Source organism: Sebastes umbrosus, chromosome 1 (assembly GCF_015220745.1).
Source record: "Sebastes umbrosus isolate fSebUmb1 chromosome 1, fSebUmb1.pri, whole genome shotgun sequence".
Classification (NCBI taxonomy): Eukaryota; Metazoa; Chordata; class Actinopteri; order Perciformes; family Sebastidae; genus Sebastes; species Sebastes umbrosus.
Genome location: NC_051269.1, coordinates 42,571,053 through 42,587,083, shown reverse-complemented (window position 1 = coordinate 42,587,083; position 16,031 = coordinate 42,571,053). Strand labels below are relative to the sequence as shown.

The window sequence follows — 16,031 nt, the reverse complement described above, 5'->3', positions numbered from 1 at the left end:
GGCGCACTGAGGACAGTCCGCCCCGTTCGACAGTTGCACCGGGAGCCCCGACCTTTGTCCACGGTGCAGCAAGTCCGGACGGGGAGGGCTGTAAAGCTGCAGCCGCGAGCCACCTTCACCCCGAACCTTTACAAGCCGACCAAGAGCCGGTCGCGCCGGTCGCGCCGCTGTGCCTCGTATGCGGGACTTGCTAATTTGCATTTTTATGATATCACAATGTAACTATTTACATATTTACCAAATGGACAACAAAAAGATTTAAGTAAAAAAAAAAATGAAGTCAAGCTAAACTTAAATAAACCCTAACTTGGTAATTTTTCAACCTCTCGTGTCACAAAAAAAACAAGATGACGACGGCCAAAATGCCAAACTCAAGGCTTCAAAACGGCAGTCCACAAACCAACGGGTGACATCACGGAGACTACGTCCACCTCTTCTATACAGTCTATGGGACCGACCCTACGTCAGTCAACGGCATGTGAACGAGTAAACTCAGTCCATTGCTCTCCATGTGGTCTGAATCCTTTAACGTCTGAGACAAAGTGCTTCAACATGACACGACTGTGACTGATGTGATGTAAGTCAGATAAACGTCCACTCAGCCAGGAACAACATCATTATGTCCAGCATTTAATCACACATGTTGAACATGTTAGCTCAGTCTGAACTGTTTGTACGGTAATTCCTTTGAAAAGGTAAATCGTTCGTCACTAATCCAGACATGTGTCTTTTTAAGATGCGTGTACAGAATCTGCTGCTTGGATACGTTCCACATTTCAGATCAAAGTCTCATTCTTCTAAAGTGCATATAAGCTCAGTGTTTGCTGTCGTATATCACAGAGGAAGCAGCGTGATTATAGGTGAACAGATGGAAACTTTTTGTCTTGCATTCACTGAACACACTCGACTCAGAGAGAGAGAGAAAGAGAGAGAGAGAGAGAGAGAGAGAGAGAGAGAGAGAGTCTGCTAGATTAGATGTGTTCAGAGAGCTGAACGAGATTCTGTGGAAATGATGAACCCTTCCCGTCTCTGTGGGGGGGGGGTAGCGGCGGCGTGGACAGCCACGAGCGCTCCAGATTGTGTGAAGCGTATCCCATGACCATCCTATCTGTCAGGGCCCGGCAGTGTGACTGGCATTTTGATTGCACTTTTTCTCAGGGGGAGGGGGACTGTCTGGGGCCTTGAATGTGGATCACACACACAGTGCTGGTCGTGGAGGCACAGCCGACCCACCGGGGACGCGATTTAAGGAAAACACATGTTTGCTGCTACGGAGAATTATAGTCAGTTATTTCTTTAAAGGTGCAACAACTAATGTTTTACAGCTCTATAGCAGAGGAGCATGATAAATCTACTGGCTGTTGACCAGGGACTCTTCAGGCCTTTCAACACACTATCCAGGCTGTTACTGTGGATTGGAACAAATAGTCCAGAGCTATGGAGCGTAGAGATGCTCCCAGCAGCTCCCACGTTTTAAACCTTTCTGAAAGGTGAACTGAACAATCTGTGTTGTTATTCTACTATTTTATTAGTAAAGAAATGTTAAACTTGACGAGGGCGGCGTCACCGACAGACGTGAAAACATACGGAACTACATTTTAAAACTACGTTAGACTAACGTTAGTTGAATTTCTCTTTTTTTTTTTTTACTTTACTCCGGTGATAATGTGCCTCTCGGACCGTCTGCTCTCCGGCTGGATACGTGAGGCTGATGCTGTGTGCACATAGGTATCATGACGGGGAAAGGAAAGTCATTTTCTCTGAATGAAAAAAACGTCAGCGCACGGGGAAAGCTCCTGTGGGTGAAACCGCCCTCGTCAAGTGGATTGATAGCACTTGAAACTCTGCCGACCGGCTCCTCTACACCGCAGCGCCAGCAGCTCACGCAGACCGCCGTTCGTCTGCATGCACGCCATGGATGCGTGCTCGCGCTGCAGAGGGGCAGAGCTGGCCAGCTGGCGCACGTCTGGAGAGTGAACCGGAGTAACGTTTAACATTTCTTTACTAATAAAAGTGCTATAAAACACTTTCATAGAACGTTTGTGGTCCTTAAATACAAGGTGCAAATCCTCAGTAGCCATACAATCGATTTTATATATACGACTCCCGTGAAGGACAACTTGCCGAGTACCTATCGATGTAGTTGGATCGTAGGAATATAAATCGATATATCGATGTAGTAGATGAATCGTTACACACCTAATAAATATGTATTATAGCATAATATGTATTATATTATAAATAAATCAATGAATAGAATGATATATTATGTGAAAACTATAATTTATATTTGTAATACTGTTAAACTAATGTGTTACAATAGTTAATAACATATTTTAATACTGTTCAATGCAGCTTGTTGAGCCTCTCTCTGCCTCCTCAGCCTCTTCTCTCTCTCTTTCTACAGAACTCCTCCCTCCTGTTCTGTTTTCATTTACAACGTTAACCACGTGTTTAAAACTGTGACCATAATCTGGGAGAAAATGAGTTTCCCTCGAGACGTAATTGAGAATGCAGTTTAGTTGTATGAGGATGTCATTTTGTAGAAGACAGGGCTGGAGACGCTGTTATTAACCAACTCATCAAGCTAACAGCATTTACCTACCGGAAGCTGATCAAATCTGCTGCTGACAATCCTCATTTCAGCCAGAAAAGATGAAGGTCTATAAGAGCCTCTTTTTCGTTTCGCTCTTGTCTGAAATCAAGGACCTGTTGTTTCAAAAAATAATGTGTTGAATCTGCCACCATTATTATTATTATAATTATTATTATTATTATTATAGTAAACTGTATTATTTGCGGTGCTAGACTGGCAAGTGCACTTTCATTATTTGATGAGCCAGATCTATCAGTTTAGTCTTTCTTGTCACAGTTACAGTACGTGCTGATAGAACATTACATAACGTCCCTTTATTTAAAAAAAAAAATGCAATCACAGAAATTAAATAAGTGCCACCAAAAAAACAGTTTTATTAAATTGAAGTTTGAAGGAATCACAAGAGTCTGTCAAACAGTCCGAAGCACGGAGACGTAACAGATGGAAATCTAAAGCACACACACGCCTCAGACAGCTGTTGTCATCACGCCTGATTTATCGTGTCAGTCACCTTAGAAAAGCCACTTCAGGACTGACTCACCTGAGTCCCGACTCTGAGAGTGTGAAGCAGCTACCTGACAAATAAATCATCCTCGTTTGATTGACCAGCCGCTCTGTCACGCTGACAGACTGCTGAGAACATCTGACTGGCTGAGCGTCATTTATATCACTCTCAGGATGGGGGGGGGGGGGGGGGGACAGGTGTAAACCAGAGAGAACTGGTGAGGAACTTCAGACTCTGAATAAAGAGTTGAGTAACAGGAAATTGACATTCTGTGTTTTCTCAACAAAATTGCGCCACAGGGTTTTGCTTGCACCCTCTGACTCGGGCGTGCATTAGACTCCTTGGTCCGTGTTTCAAGACTGGCGCCTTTTACGTGGGCCGCGGCACAACGCAGCAGGGGTGCACTGAGCAGGGAGCCCCGTCACGGTGCAGCGAGGAGCGCTGTAAAGCTGCGGCCGCGAGCCACCTTCCCCCCCGAGCCTTTCCAAGCTGACCTAGAGCCGGTGGCGGCGCGCCGCCTCGTATGCGGGACTCCCCAGCCTGCCGTGTGTCGCTCACACCCTCCAGCTGGCTGTTAACGAGGCTCTTTAGGCACAGAGAAGTACTCGTATCGGTACTCGGTATCGGAGAGTATACAAATGTAAGTACTTGTACTGAGTCTGAAAAATAGTGGTATCGGTGCATCCCTAGTCTTATGGAGTTCTAATATGCATATATGTCGACACTAGTGAGTTCCCATCTTCCATAAATGTCAAATAGGAGTATTTCTACTAAGGTATAAAGGCAAAAAATAAATATTTTATTTAAATTTTAGTGTGACTTAAAAACAAAACAAAATTCAAAGTCATAAATGCCAAAACATAACCAGATGTATTTCTACCTGATAACGTACGAGACAAACCTTTCATCTTCAAACAGATTACCACAAAGACAATTCTATAAAAAACAAAACTGGAGCCACTCGTGTCAGATTTGACAAAATCGTGCCGGAGCTATCCTGAGCCGACGTGTCATCAGAGCTGATAAAGTTCACTCAGCGGCCCGGAGAGCGGCCCTGCCCGGCCCGCCCCTCTATCTCCACTAGAAGACTGTGAGCAGCCACCTGTCTGCACTCTACGCTATCTGGAGGAAGGAGTTTATCTGGAATAAGAGCACCCTGCCACCCCGACAGATAACTCCTCCTCAGCTTATCCTGCTGCATATATATATATATATGTATATATATATATATAGGCTACAGAGGACACAGCAATGTGTCATTTTTAGCAAGAAACTTTAGGACCAGGGGCCAACAGTATCCTATAACTGGCTGTCTAGACCAAGTGGCGACCTTCGGCACTGAAAACTGAAGCCATTGCGGAAGTGCCAAAGAAAAAAGTAGTTCTTCGAATGACAACTTGAGGCTCCAAAAGCGAGTCAATCCCCGTAGACCCCCCCATGTTTAAATCCCCAACTTTACAGAAGAAATAAAAACATTAACAGGCTGGTACAAACAAGGCGGAGCATGGCTCACATACCTCCTCCCCTCCCCGCTCACTGCTTGACCCCTACTAAAGTAGGGATTTGCCGCCGCGGCACTGCTACTGCAGGGCTGAGTTCTCTCTTCCATTCTCCAGGAAACGTGCGGCGGTGACGCGTTTTGAGTTCAGGCTGGTGCACGCCAAGGGTAGAGTTCGAGCAGGGAGTGCAGAGAGGCATCTGATTGGTTCTCTCCAAGCGCACCGCGAGGCAGTGATTGGTAGACGTTTTTACAGGATTACAGCAGCTACAGATGACGGCTCTTTTCCGGTCCTTTTTCAGAGCTCATCAGTAATGGATCGCTGTCGGGGTGTAAAGACCATTTCAACCAATAGAACAAATAGTGTAGACTGGAGAACATCATCAACCCTGCCTTTAACTAAAGGGCACCCTGGACTTCTAACCCTGAAAAAGACACAACTACACCATACTGTCAACCGTCATACCAAATCTGAAGTTCCTAAATTAAATAGTTTCCGATTTCTGCTCCGCGTCGTGTGACACGCGAACGGACGAAAGGACGGACGGAGGGACGGAGGGAGGACGGACACGCAGAGTACTATATACCCCCAACTATGTTGTTGCGGGGGTATAAAAATGGTTTTGGTCTCTATAGCTAACATCCCCGTTCATCACCGTGCTAAGCCTGCTGCCCCCCGCGACCCTGCCCCAGATAAGCGGAAGGAAATGGATGGATGTTCATGTTGTTTCCCGTCTTCATTGGCATTCAGACCTAACAACAGATATTTTGAATTTAGGACAGGGTTTAAGTCATACTAATTTAGGATTCCTAACTCTGGAAATCCCTAAATTAAGACGGTTGTGTAATACTTAAAATCCAATCTTAAAACAAGACAGGATTATTTCCTAAATGCCAAAAATCCTAAATGTTATCCTGAACTGAGATAAGACAGGATTTTAGACTTTGGAGGATTCTGTAACGAGGCCCCAGGTTGTGATCCACCAGCCAGACCACTGGCCTCCTTATTACCATGAATCAATGTGCAAATGGAGCTGGGAATAAATCTAATGTGACACACAGTGATTATGTAATTACATTATCTCATCAGAAGATTAATTGATTAAGAGCAGCCTCCTAATGGATGAAGAACTGGATCATTTTATCATCCACACGCTCTATTTAAAGAGCGCTTTGATGAAATGTGTTTCACATGATGTCTCACATGATGTGTCTCACATGATGTCATTTGAACAGCCTGGGTCCATGTTTACCTCCCGTCAGCTGATGTCCTTCACATACACTGCAACAGGAAGTAAAGGTGGGACGATCTATAATCTAGTGCAGTGTAATACAACCGTCCTGCAACACCTCCTCCATTAATAAAGCTCACAGTGTTGAGTATCTGTTGAGATGTCAGAGAAGATACAACTCTGTAGTTGTTTTTAGGTCGTACATGGTGCTGTTATGGGGCTGCAAAAAATGATTATTTTCATTATGGATTAATGAGAGCCCCTTTTTAAGATTAATTAACCCCTTTAAAAAGGACCCCCTTTTTCACATTAGCACCAAAACTACGTATCTAAAAATAAATTGGTTTCTATTCTTGAACCCTTTTGATTAGTCGTAATCCTCGTCTCTTCTCTTTATCAAAAAGACAGGATTAGTGTAGCGACACGAGGGCTGTCACTGCAGACACAATCAATCTTTCGGAGGTTGTGCTTTGAAGGTAGGGTGAAGATACTGGTATCATATGAAACTATAAAACCTGATGAATCCATCGGTACCAACCATGTCAGACTAGTTTGTATTCGTCTACAGTGTAGAGTCTGACTCTGTACATCTACACCCTCCAGGGCACCAACATCTGGATCTGCTCCTGCCGTGTGCAGCACACTACACCTTTTAAAAGCCTTTTCATACGCACCAGTAACGGATCAAATAACTCAGCTATCCCACATAAAGTGCAATGACCTGCTAAACTATTCTGACCAAACGTTTTTAAATAGCAGTCCGCGACGTTTTCAACTAAATAAACGCTTCACTCTACTTCACTTTTACATTTGCTGTTGTGAATTAAATGTACGGGAACAGATGTGTTCCACTTGAAGCAAACAGAAGAGCTGTGTATTTGGCATGAGGAAGGATCGCTGCTATACACCTATGGAAACTGGAGACAAACCAAGAAGCAGACGTCACAGTACCGCCCTCACTGCGTGATGGACGCCACGAACACCTCAGGCATCGGGATGCTAACAAATACAACAATATATAGTTTCCAAATCTTTGAAATGAAAACGTTTAAATCTAAGACTCCTGAAATCAAACCATGTGAAGGCTGGAGGCCAGAGAGGATTTATAACCAGATCCAGACTCTCAAGCTGCCGTGTCTGTCTCCTCAGGGGGAGTTGAGGAAGACGTGCTGTAAAGCGGCGGCGAGGCCTTGTGTGTGTTGCTGAGTGAGGGATGGAGGTGATGTTCACCATGGGAGGAGTGTTTGACTCCCTGCTCCAGACAGACCCTGAGCTCACTATTTATGTTCCTGTTATGATACCCGGGGACCGGCGGGTGTCTCCGCTCCTCCTATACGCTCATGACATATTGGCCTGGCCTGGTATTTGGAGCGGGACGGAGAAAGGGAGCTCTGTTCTGTTCTGTGATGCCGTACAGCTAAAACATCAGAGAGAGACCAGATGATTTATGTAGCATTAGAAAACGGGGTGCTAAATGCTGGAGAGCAGAAATAATTCTCAGAGCTTGAGCAATATAATTCAGATTTATGAAGTGCTACTTCCACACAAGTGTGTGCCACTTTTAGAGACATGTTTGAAACACTTTCATGTGGGATGTTGAAGAACCAGATCGATCAGCAGGAAGAGCTGCTCCTGTTTTCTTTTGGGGAAGTAAAACGTATATTAGATAAAGTGGGATATACTTTTATTTTGAGATTTGTTTGAGAGAGAGTGCGAGAAGGGTCCGTTAACTTGGTGGATATAACTGATATAAATAATCAATGTTTTATTATGAAGATACACAATTTGAGTTCCAATTTTCCATGAAAGAAAAGCTACAAAAATGTTTGTGTGTGTTGTCAAATTATAGTTCTTAGAAAGAATGAAAGAATCAGAAGTGGCCAAAATTGGAATCGGTGCATCTCTAAAGCCTCGTCCACACCGGGAACGTCAGCAGCGCGACGTGGCGGCTGCGTTTCCTGTTGTTGTTTATTTCGGCGTCCGTGTTAACAGGTTAGAGCAGCCACACTGCCCGCGTGTCAAGGTCTCGTCTGTGTTTGCTGCGAGCCGCGCGGTTCACAGCAAACACAGACAGATTTCTGGCAGTTTTACTCAAGTTTTTCTACACGTACATCGACAACGTGTGAACTAATCTAGAGTCAGGTCGTGTAGGTAACTCATAAGGATTCTATTCTGAAATAGAGATCACCGTCTACTCACCTCCATCGGGTTTGACGAGACCTTTCCTCTCCTCCTCTCTCTCCGTCACCTCTTCCTGGTCCTCACTGTGAAGGTTAACCAGCCTCTGGCCTGGCGTCCTGCCGGGCTCGCTCTCGTTCAGCTTGACTCTCTCCGGCGGCTGGGGAGTGGTAATATAGCGGACCATGGGGATCGTCAGGTTCTCCTGAGGCCTCCTGGGGGAGCTGGTGCTGGGCTCGGGTGTGGTCTTTTCGTAGCTGCTGGTTGGATCGCTGCTCTCTGACTCCTCTTGTTCTCTCTCCTGCTGCGCTGACTTCATCTTGTAAGGAACATCACTTCCTTCAGGCGCAGTGACTCCATGAAAGGTCACTATTTCTTCCTCCTCCTCCTCCTCTAACATCTCTTCTTCATCCATCCCTTCTTCGCTGTCTGGTGCGACATCCTCCTCTAATTCTTTTTGACCGTTCTCCTGGGGATGGATCGGGCTCTCTGGGCTTTGCAGCATGAACAGCGGGAAACTGACTGTATCTGATGCTCTCTGCTGATTAGTTGGATCGTCCGTACCTCTCGCTGGATAACTAACGTCGATCTGGCTCTTTGAACCGCCGGGTGTCACACTATCTGAGGCATTTTGGTGATGTGTTTTAGTCCCGGAGCTCTGTGGACTCGTATGTGGTTGTTTTTCACCCCCCAGTCCTCGGTTCAGTGGAAATACGACACCGTGTGGACTTTTGAGTGGATTCTCCAGATCTGTCTGTGTTGTCAGATCACTGAATGTTGTTAGACTCAGTGACGGCTGCCAGGAAGTAGTGGCGTCCTCGTGCACATGTGGCCCGATAGTGGCCTGCTCCGCTCTCAGGGGGCTTTCTGTCACTTCCTGTCTGTCTGCAGGATGAACTCCGTGTCGCTCTCTCAGCTCCAGCTTGCTTTGTCTGTCGAAGCTCAGACGGGCAGAGGTTCTGTCAGAGCCTCGGGACACGGAGATGACCTTGTTGGAGGAGGAGGAGGAGGTGGGAAGGGTGGGGAAGACTAGAGATTGAGGGTAGACCTCTGGGAAATCTGTCGGACCGTAATCATAATCTTCTGGCTCCTCCTTATCCAGAGGCAATGATTTGAAGAGAGGAAGATTCCCAAAAGGAGGAAGGTGGTGCGTTGTGTGATCGGAGCTCTCTTGCTGGTCAAAGCTGTAGGGGTAACTGCTGACGGCGTCCTCCCCTGTTGGTGCAGCTAACATTGGTTTATGGGGCTCATCTGGGTCACAGTCTGGCACAGGGTAGCACATTAGCATGCCTCCTTTGTTGGGGCAGTGGCAGACCCGGCAGGGGTCAATGTGGAACGAGTGTCCGGCCTCGTACTTTTGCTCGTCTTGGACGCATCCGACGCGTTCGCACTGCACGCAACCGTCCGCCGGCTCCAGGATCTCGATGCAGTTGGGCGGCATGTCGGGACAGCTGATGAAGTGGCAGCTGATCCGGCCCCCTCCCGCGGGACACGAGCACTCTGTGCTGCCGTAGTCCACGAAGTAAGACTCCCCCTCGGCCACCTTGCCGTTCTTGAATCCGGCGTTGACGCAGTCGTAGTATTGGTAGCCCTCGCACGTGCATCCTTTGTGCAGACACGAAGCGCAACAGCCGCCGCTCTCCAGCACTTCCTCGATGCAGTTGTCCAGCTGGGGACAGTCCACGCCGGTGCAGTCACGCTGGCACGAGCAGACGCTCAAGTAGAGAAAGAGAAACGTGCACCTCAGCAGTGTTGCTTCGGCTATTAGACCGGCCATGGCACCGCCAGGTGTACAAACAAAAATCAAAAGAAGATCAGGTTAACGTCCGCGGCCTTTAGTTTATCTTCAAGGACTCTGGCGCGTTCTGCACATGTGAACCATCTCCACTCTGCAAGAAATAGGAGAAAGAGAGAGACGGAGACTTATTCCACAAAATGAAAGCAGACCAACATCTGGTTCTGGTTCGACAGTTGAGCTCACGAGAGTCCAATTATTACAGCCTACTAGTTGTCCTAACATTAAGACTATGTACTCCTCATTAACACCAGCTGCACTGCAGCGTTTTGAATCATTACGCAGGATGTCACGATGGAACCTGGAACGCGCTCAAGTTCTTTTATTTCTACCACGACCCTGATTATCTCCGTAGGAACCATCGCCATAAAAATCTCAGTTGCAATCAAACCTAAAGTGTAACTGCTGAACACAGAGACTTCATGACGCTTTAGAAGTTGAGTTTGTTGGAAACTGATTACAATTTATGGAAAGTACATTCTCTAACGTGATTAGTGAAGTAGAGCCAGAGTACACGGCCTCCTTTAACTAATGATTCTTCTTCTAAATGATGTGTTTCATAAGTTTCAAACTCAAAGTGACCGGTTTCACACAGCTCCGTTCTGGAGTCAGTCCATTAGTGCACTTCTTTTCTATGAAGCTAATCATCAATACTACGGCTGTCGATTGAAATATTTAATCATGATTAATCGCAAATTAATCGCACATTTTTGATCCCTTCAAAATTAACCTTAAAATTAGTCCAGTATTTAATCCTCTTATCAACATGGGAGTGGGTAAATATGCTGCTTTATGAAAATGTATATATTTATTATTGTAAATCAATGAACAACACAAAACAATGACAGATATTGATCCAGAAACCCTCACAGGTACTGCATTTAGCATAAAACAATATGCTCCAATCATAACATGGCAAACTGCAGCCCAACAGGCAACAACAGCTGTCAGTGTGTCAGTGTGCTGACTTGACTATGACTTTCTGTCGGAAAGTCTAGTATGTTTGATTTTTTTTTGCTTTCCACGACGTGTTCCGTCACGGCTGTGAATTTAACCGGCTGAGCTCAGACGCACACAGCCGTAAACAGAAGGCTACTTATTATGCAGAATGATGTCATCGGACCTTCAACTGCTGCCGGACCTCGTGGTAGGATATTCAATGAAGGTCGTGTTGGAGTAAAAACATCACCGCTGTTGCGTCTTTGAGCATGGAGCATCCCGTTGCGCGCCCAATTTCGCTTCTTGTCCCTGTGAATGATATTTTTATTGTTTTCCCCTGGAGCCTTGAGGGCCCCTTTACATGGTCGGGCCCGGGGGGGCTTGAGCCCCGGTAAGCCCGTATAATAAGACGCCGGTGCCGGGAGAGTGTGTGTTGTCGGAACAGAGGACCGACATGTCCGTCATGTGTCGCGGCCGAGTCACGACAAGAATTTATGACTCTCAACCGTCTGATCTGACATAGTGACCATCGGAACCGTCAAACATATCGTGTAGTCCGATCCTGGCATTAAACCAACCAACCCTGCTTGAAACCACTACAACCTAAAAATCACAAGTTGCGTTGATGCGTTAAAGAAATGAGTGGCGTTAAATGGAATTAAATGTTGACAGCCCTCCTGTAGTTTCAGTTAACAGTTGTCTTTTAGAACTCAAAGTGCTCCTTGAAAGTAGCTCTGTACTAATGAACTGACTCTAGAATGTCAGTTCATTAGTACAGGAATCAAAGCTACTCATTAAATATATAACATCATGAACTCTTTTGGTAATTTTGTAAAATAGAATCAACAAAAGAATCAAAGCCTTCTGAGTTTTCTGTCTCTGTTCTTTCTCCAAACACTTAACATTATTATCTTTGCCAACATGTTTCTGATATATCATCAAAGACACTCAACAGCGTATGTTCCCATGGCAACGGATGCTGGCGAGCCTGCAGGTCATCTTTACAAGTAAACACACAACATCAGACTCCCTACTCCTGGGCTGATCTTCATGAAGTATCGATGAAGTGCTGAATTCAACAGTGATTTGTCACAAACGGTGCTGTCAGAAGGCCGTTAATCTGCTCTGAATAAGCACATCTCCATCTGTGATCACGAGCCACACATAATGAGGGAACCACAGAATGACGTTAACAGTTTGGGAAGAGTTCACACGTTTAACTCAGGAGCATTAAAAACGTTTGCCGTTCTTTATGTTATAAAGAAGGAGCCAACCACGTGAACAACTTGACTTTCTTATATTTCTTAAAGCTTTGTTTGTTATCTGTCTTCTCATGTTTCAGGTTCTCAAAGTGAGCAAACTGAACTGTAATGTAGGGCTGTCACCGTGAAGGAATTTCCCCTGTGGTGATAATGATCGGCTCAACAGCAAAATATGTGGTATTATTGCACTTTTTTTTTTTTGCTAATTATTTAATTTATCCTGATTTTAGTGCTATACAAATAAACTTTATTGTTAGGTTATTATCGTAGGATGTGAGGTTGGTCATTGTGGTATTTGTCCCGCCCCTCCTCCATTGTGATTGGACGGCTGGGTAAAAGTGATGAGTGATGAACGCAGCGTTTTACCCAAAGGTGAACATTTTTCAACTCACAGCGACCAAAAAAAAACTCCAAACGTGCAGCGCTCCGCGCAGAATACCTCGTCACGCTGCTGCCGTAGCGCTGCCACAAAGAATAAAAACAAAATAAAGTTTCTTTCTTGTTCAGAAGCTTCGAACCATTCAAAAGGTTATTTTTGTTATATTCTTTTCAGTGTCAAAGCCCAGCATTTTGAACCACAAAATACAGAGAAAAGAAGAGGAGTTGGATAATTGGCATTTCTTGCTCTAAACTTTGTGAGTTGAAGTTTCTGCGACAGCCCCCCCCTCGCTGACTCGCCCCCGCCCCCCCCCAGCCCGTCCCCCGAAGGCCTTCTGTCACCAAACTGAGTTTATTTGTAGCCCTGAGAAGTGAGGATCACTGCAGCCCCGTCAGTGGAAGTGACAAGCAGCGTTACTGTACTGGACATAATGAGAGTTGGCAAAGCTGCAGGAAGAATGCAAAGTGAGAGTACGCAGCCTGGTGTTTCCCACCAGCAGTGAGGGATGGGGGGGGATTCCTCTGGCTTCTCTCTTCCTATCCACACACACACACACACACACACACACTCAGCTGATCTCTGAACAAACCCTGATGTAACGCAGCTCTGCCAACATGGACACAAATCAGAGGAACCTTTTAAAGCTTCACTTTAAAGCTGAAGTAGGCGAGACTGGAGCAGAAAACGGTCGCTATATCGTGACAATAGAACATGAAACAGGTAGGGATGCACCGACACCGATACCACTTTACGGCAGCGTGACGTTAACCTCTCGTCAGCATCTTTTGGGTCCTATCGCACGCCCTAACGCTGCACCTCCCCGACGGTGCGGGCGCCGGGAACCCTCCTCAGACGGCGCGCGCTGGCCCTCACTTTCATTGCGCCACGGGGGTTTGTCTTGCACCCTCTGACTCGTGCGTGCGTTAGACTCCTTGGTCCGTGTTTCAAGACGGGTCGGGTGGGTTGCAGACATCGCCGCAGACCCCTGGTGCCTTTTACGTGGGCCGAGCCCCGCCCTGGGGGCACGACGCGGCTGGGGCAGTCCCCCCGGTGACACTTTGGCCACGGCCCCCGGGACTCCCCAGCCTGCCGTGTGTCGCTCACACCCTCCAGCTGGCTGTTAACGAGGGTCTTTTGGCACAGAGAAGTACTCGTATCGGTACTCGGTATCGGAGAGTACCCAAATGTAAGTACTTGTACTCAGTCGGTGCATCCCTAGACACAGGTAACGTTTGTAATGTTCCTCTGTGTCCTCCGGTGCTCCTACCGGCATCTGCAAGATTTCACAGACCGGAGGAAAACAAGCAGTAAGAGCTGATCTGAGGTCTGCTGTCCAGCAGCCGTCTATGAGAGCCGGCTGTCAATCACTCTGAACTCCGACCAAACGGTCAAACTAGGCAGCGCTGATCAAATATGAATCAATATTCTGTTACGTTAATGTCTATTTCTCTCCTCACGTTCTCAGAATCATCTTGTAGTGCACGGTTTAGCTGTGAAATGAGAAAATTTATGACGCCGCCGCCATTGTAGAAATCTGGTGAAGGAACGCCAAGTTGATCGGAGCACAGCCAATAGAAACGCTCTCTCTCTCTGAAATGACCTGTGATTGGTCAAAGCCTCCCGTCATGGGCTAGATGTTCTAAAGCCTGTAAACAGAGCCATGAGGAGGAGCAGGAGTCTAGTTATCTCTCAGAACACTTGAATTACAATATGCTGAAAGGTTATTATGGGATTTTTGCGCAATGATGCCAAAAATATATACTGCCTACTGCAGCTTTAAGAAAAGATGCTGTGCACCTTTGCATTGCAGAATAATACTATATATGTCATTGTGTAATACATACAGGGGGATTCATATATACAGGGATATATTACAGATAGTTCAAATCACTGCTGGTGTGACATCTGTATGCAATTATCTAAAACGAGGAACTTTTGAGTCTTTAAATAACTATTTTACAATAGATCCGACCATTAGAGACACTTTGCATCTTCTGCAGTTAAAGTGTGCACAAACTTTGCAACCTGTCATCGCTCTCCACCTGATAACTGCACAAACTGATCCTCCACTCAAACAAAGCAAAGTTGCAGCCAACAAGTAGAAATTCCTCAATGAAACTTTAAAAAGTAACTTAAGCGACTCGCACAGTTCCTCCATGTGTTGTGTGTTGTGTGTTGTGTGTTGTGTAGCAGCGAGCGGAGTCTCGGTACGAAGCTGATTTAACGGTCTAAAAACAGTTTGCAGAGCCGGGTTGTGTGTTACCTTGTTCAGACTGATGATGTCTGGAGAGCCGCCGGCTGCCGGTCCTCTGAGTCCCGCAAGAGTGTGAAGGTTTTCACCGCTGCAGCGCTGCAGGGACCGGGGAGGAGGAAGAGGAGGAGGAGGAGGAGGAGGGAGGAAGAGGAGGAGGAGGAGGAGGAGGGAGGAGGAGAGAGGAGGAGGAGGAGGAGGAGGAGGAAGAGGAGGAGGAGGAGGAGGAAGAGGAGGAGGAGGGAGGAGGAAGAGGAGGAGGAGGAGGAGGGAGGAGGAAGAGGAGGAAGAGGAGGAGGGAGGAGGAAGAGGAGGAGGAGGAGTAGGAGGGAGGAAGAGGAGGAGGAAGAGGAGGAGGAGGAGTAGGAGGGAGGAGGAGGAGGAGGACGAGAGAGGAGGGAGGAGGAGGGAGGAGGAGAAGAGAGGAGGAGGAGGAGGAGGAGAGAGGAAGAGGAGGAGGAGGAGGAGAAGAGAGGAGTAGGAGGAGGAGGAGTGAGGAGGAGGAGGAGAAGGAGGAGGAGAAGAGAGGAGAGAAGAGAGAGGAGAAAGAAGGGAAAGTTTCCTCTGCTGCTGGAGAGAGTCCTCCGGAGGAGATCATCATCATCATCATGGTGTTTAATGAAGAGCAGGCTCAGCTGGTCGGGTTAGGGTTAGGGTTAGGGTTAGGGTTAGGGTTAGGGTTAGGGTTAGGGTTAGGGTTAGGGCCACACAAACAGAACAAAGTCACTAAAAAATAAACATGTAATGTTAAAATGTTTCATGTAAAAGAGTGAAAAACGGTTTCAGAGCAACGCTTAAGATAAAGCAGACGAGGGGGGTGGGGGGCAGTCGTGTTGCTCTGGCTCAACCTATTTGGCGTGGAGAGGAGGTTGTGTTGCTCTGACTCTACCTATCTGGCGTGGAGAGGAGGTTGTGTTGCTCTGACTCTACCTATCTGGCCTGTAGAGGAGGTTGTGTTGCTCTGGCTCTACCTATTTGGCCTGTAGAGGAGGTTGTGTTGCTCTGGCTCTACCTATCTGGCCTGTAGAGGAGGTTGTGTTGCTCTGGCTCTACCTATCTGGCCTGTAGAGGAGATTGTGTTGCTCTGGCTCTACCTATCTGGCCTGTAGAGGAGGTTGTGTTGCTCTGGCTCTACCTATCTGGCCTGTAGAGGAGGTTGTGTTGCTCTGGCTCTACCTATCTGGCCTGGAGAGGAGGTTGTGTTGCTCTGGCTCTACCTATCTGGCCTGGAGAGGAGGTTGTGTTGCTCTGGCTCTACCTATTTGGCCTGTAGAGGAGGTTGTGTTGCTCTGGCTCTACCTATTTGGCCTGTAGAGGAGGTTGTGTTGCTCTGGCTCTACCTATCTGGCCTGTAGAGGAGGTTGTGTTGCTCTGGCTCTACAAATTTGGCCTGTAG

At 46.8% G+C, this 16,031-nt stretch overlaps 1 protein-coding gene across 2 annotated transcripts in view; it reads right to left on the bottom strand.

Moving 5' to 3' along the window:
* Positions 1-14,817, bottom strand: part of fbln2 (fibulin 2) — a 75,738-nt gene extending 60,921 nt beyond the window's left edge. The window contains exons 1-2 of one of the 2 annotated variants that reach the window (XM_037784635.1): positions 14,648-14,817; positions 8,031-9,898 (exon numbers count right to left, since the gene is read on the bottom strand). In XM_037784635.1, coding sequence (XP_037640563.1) covers positions 8,031-9,786 — 1,756 coding nt within the window. In that variant the 5' untranslated portion in view covers positions 9,787-9,898; positions 14,648-14,817. The remainder of the gene's footprint in view (positions 1-8,030; positions 9,899-14,647) is intronic. The other variant, XM_037784626.1, reaches the window with a different exon arrangement.
* Between the last annotated feature and the right edge of the window lie 1,214 nt (positions 14,818-16,031).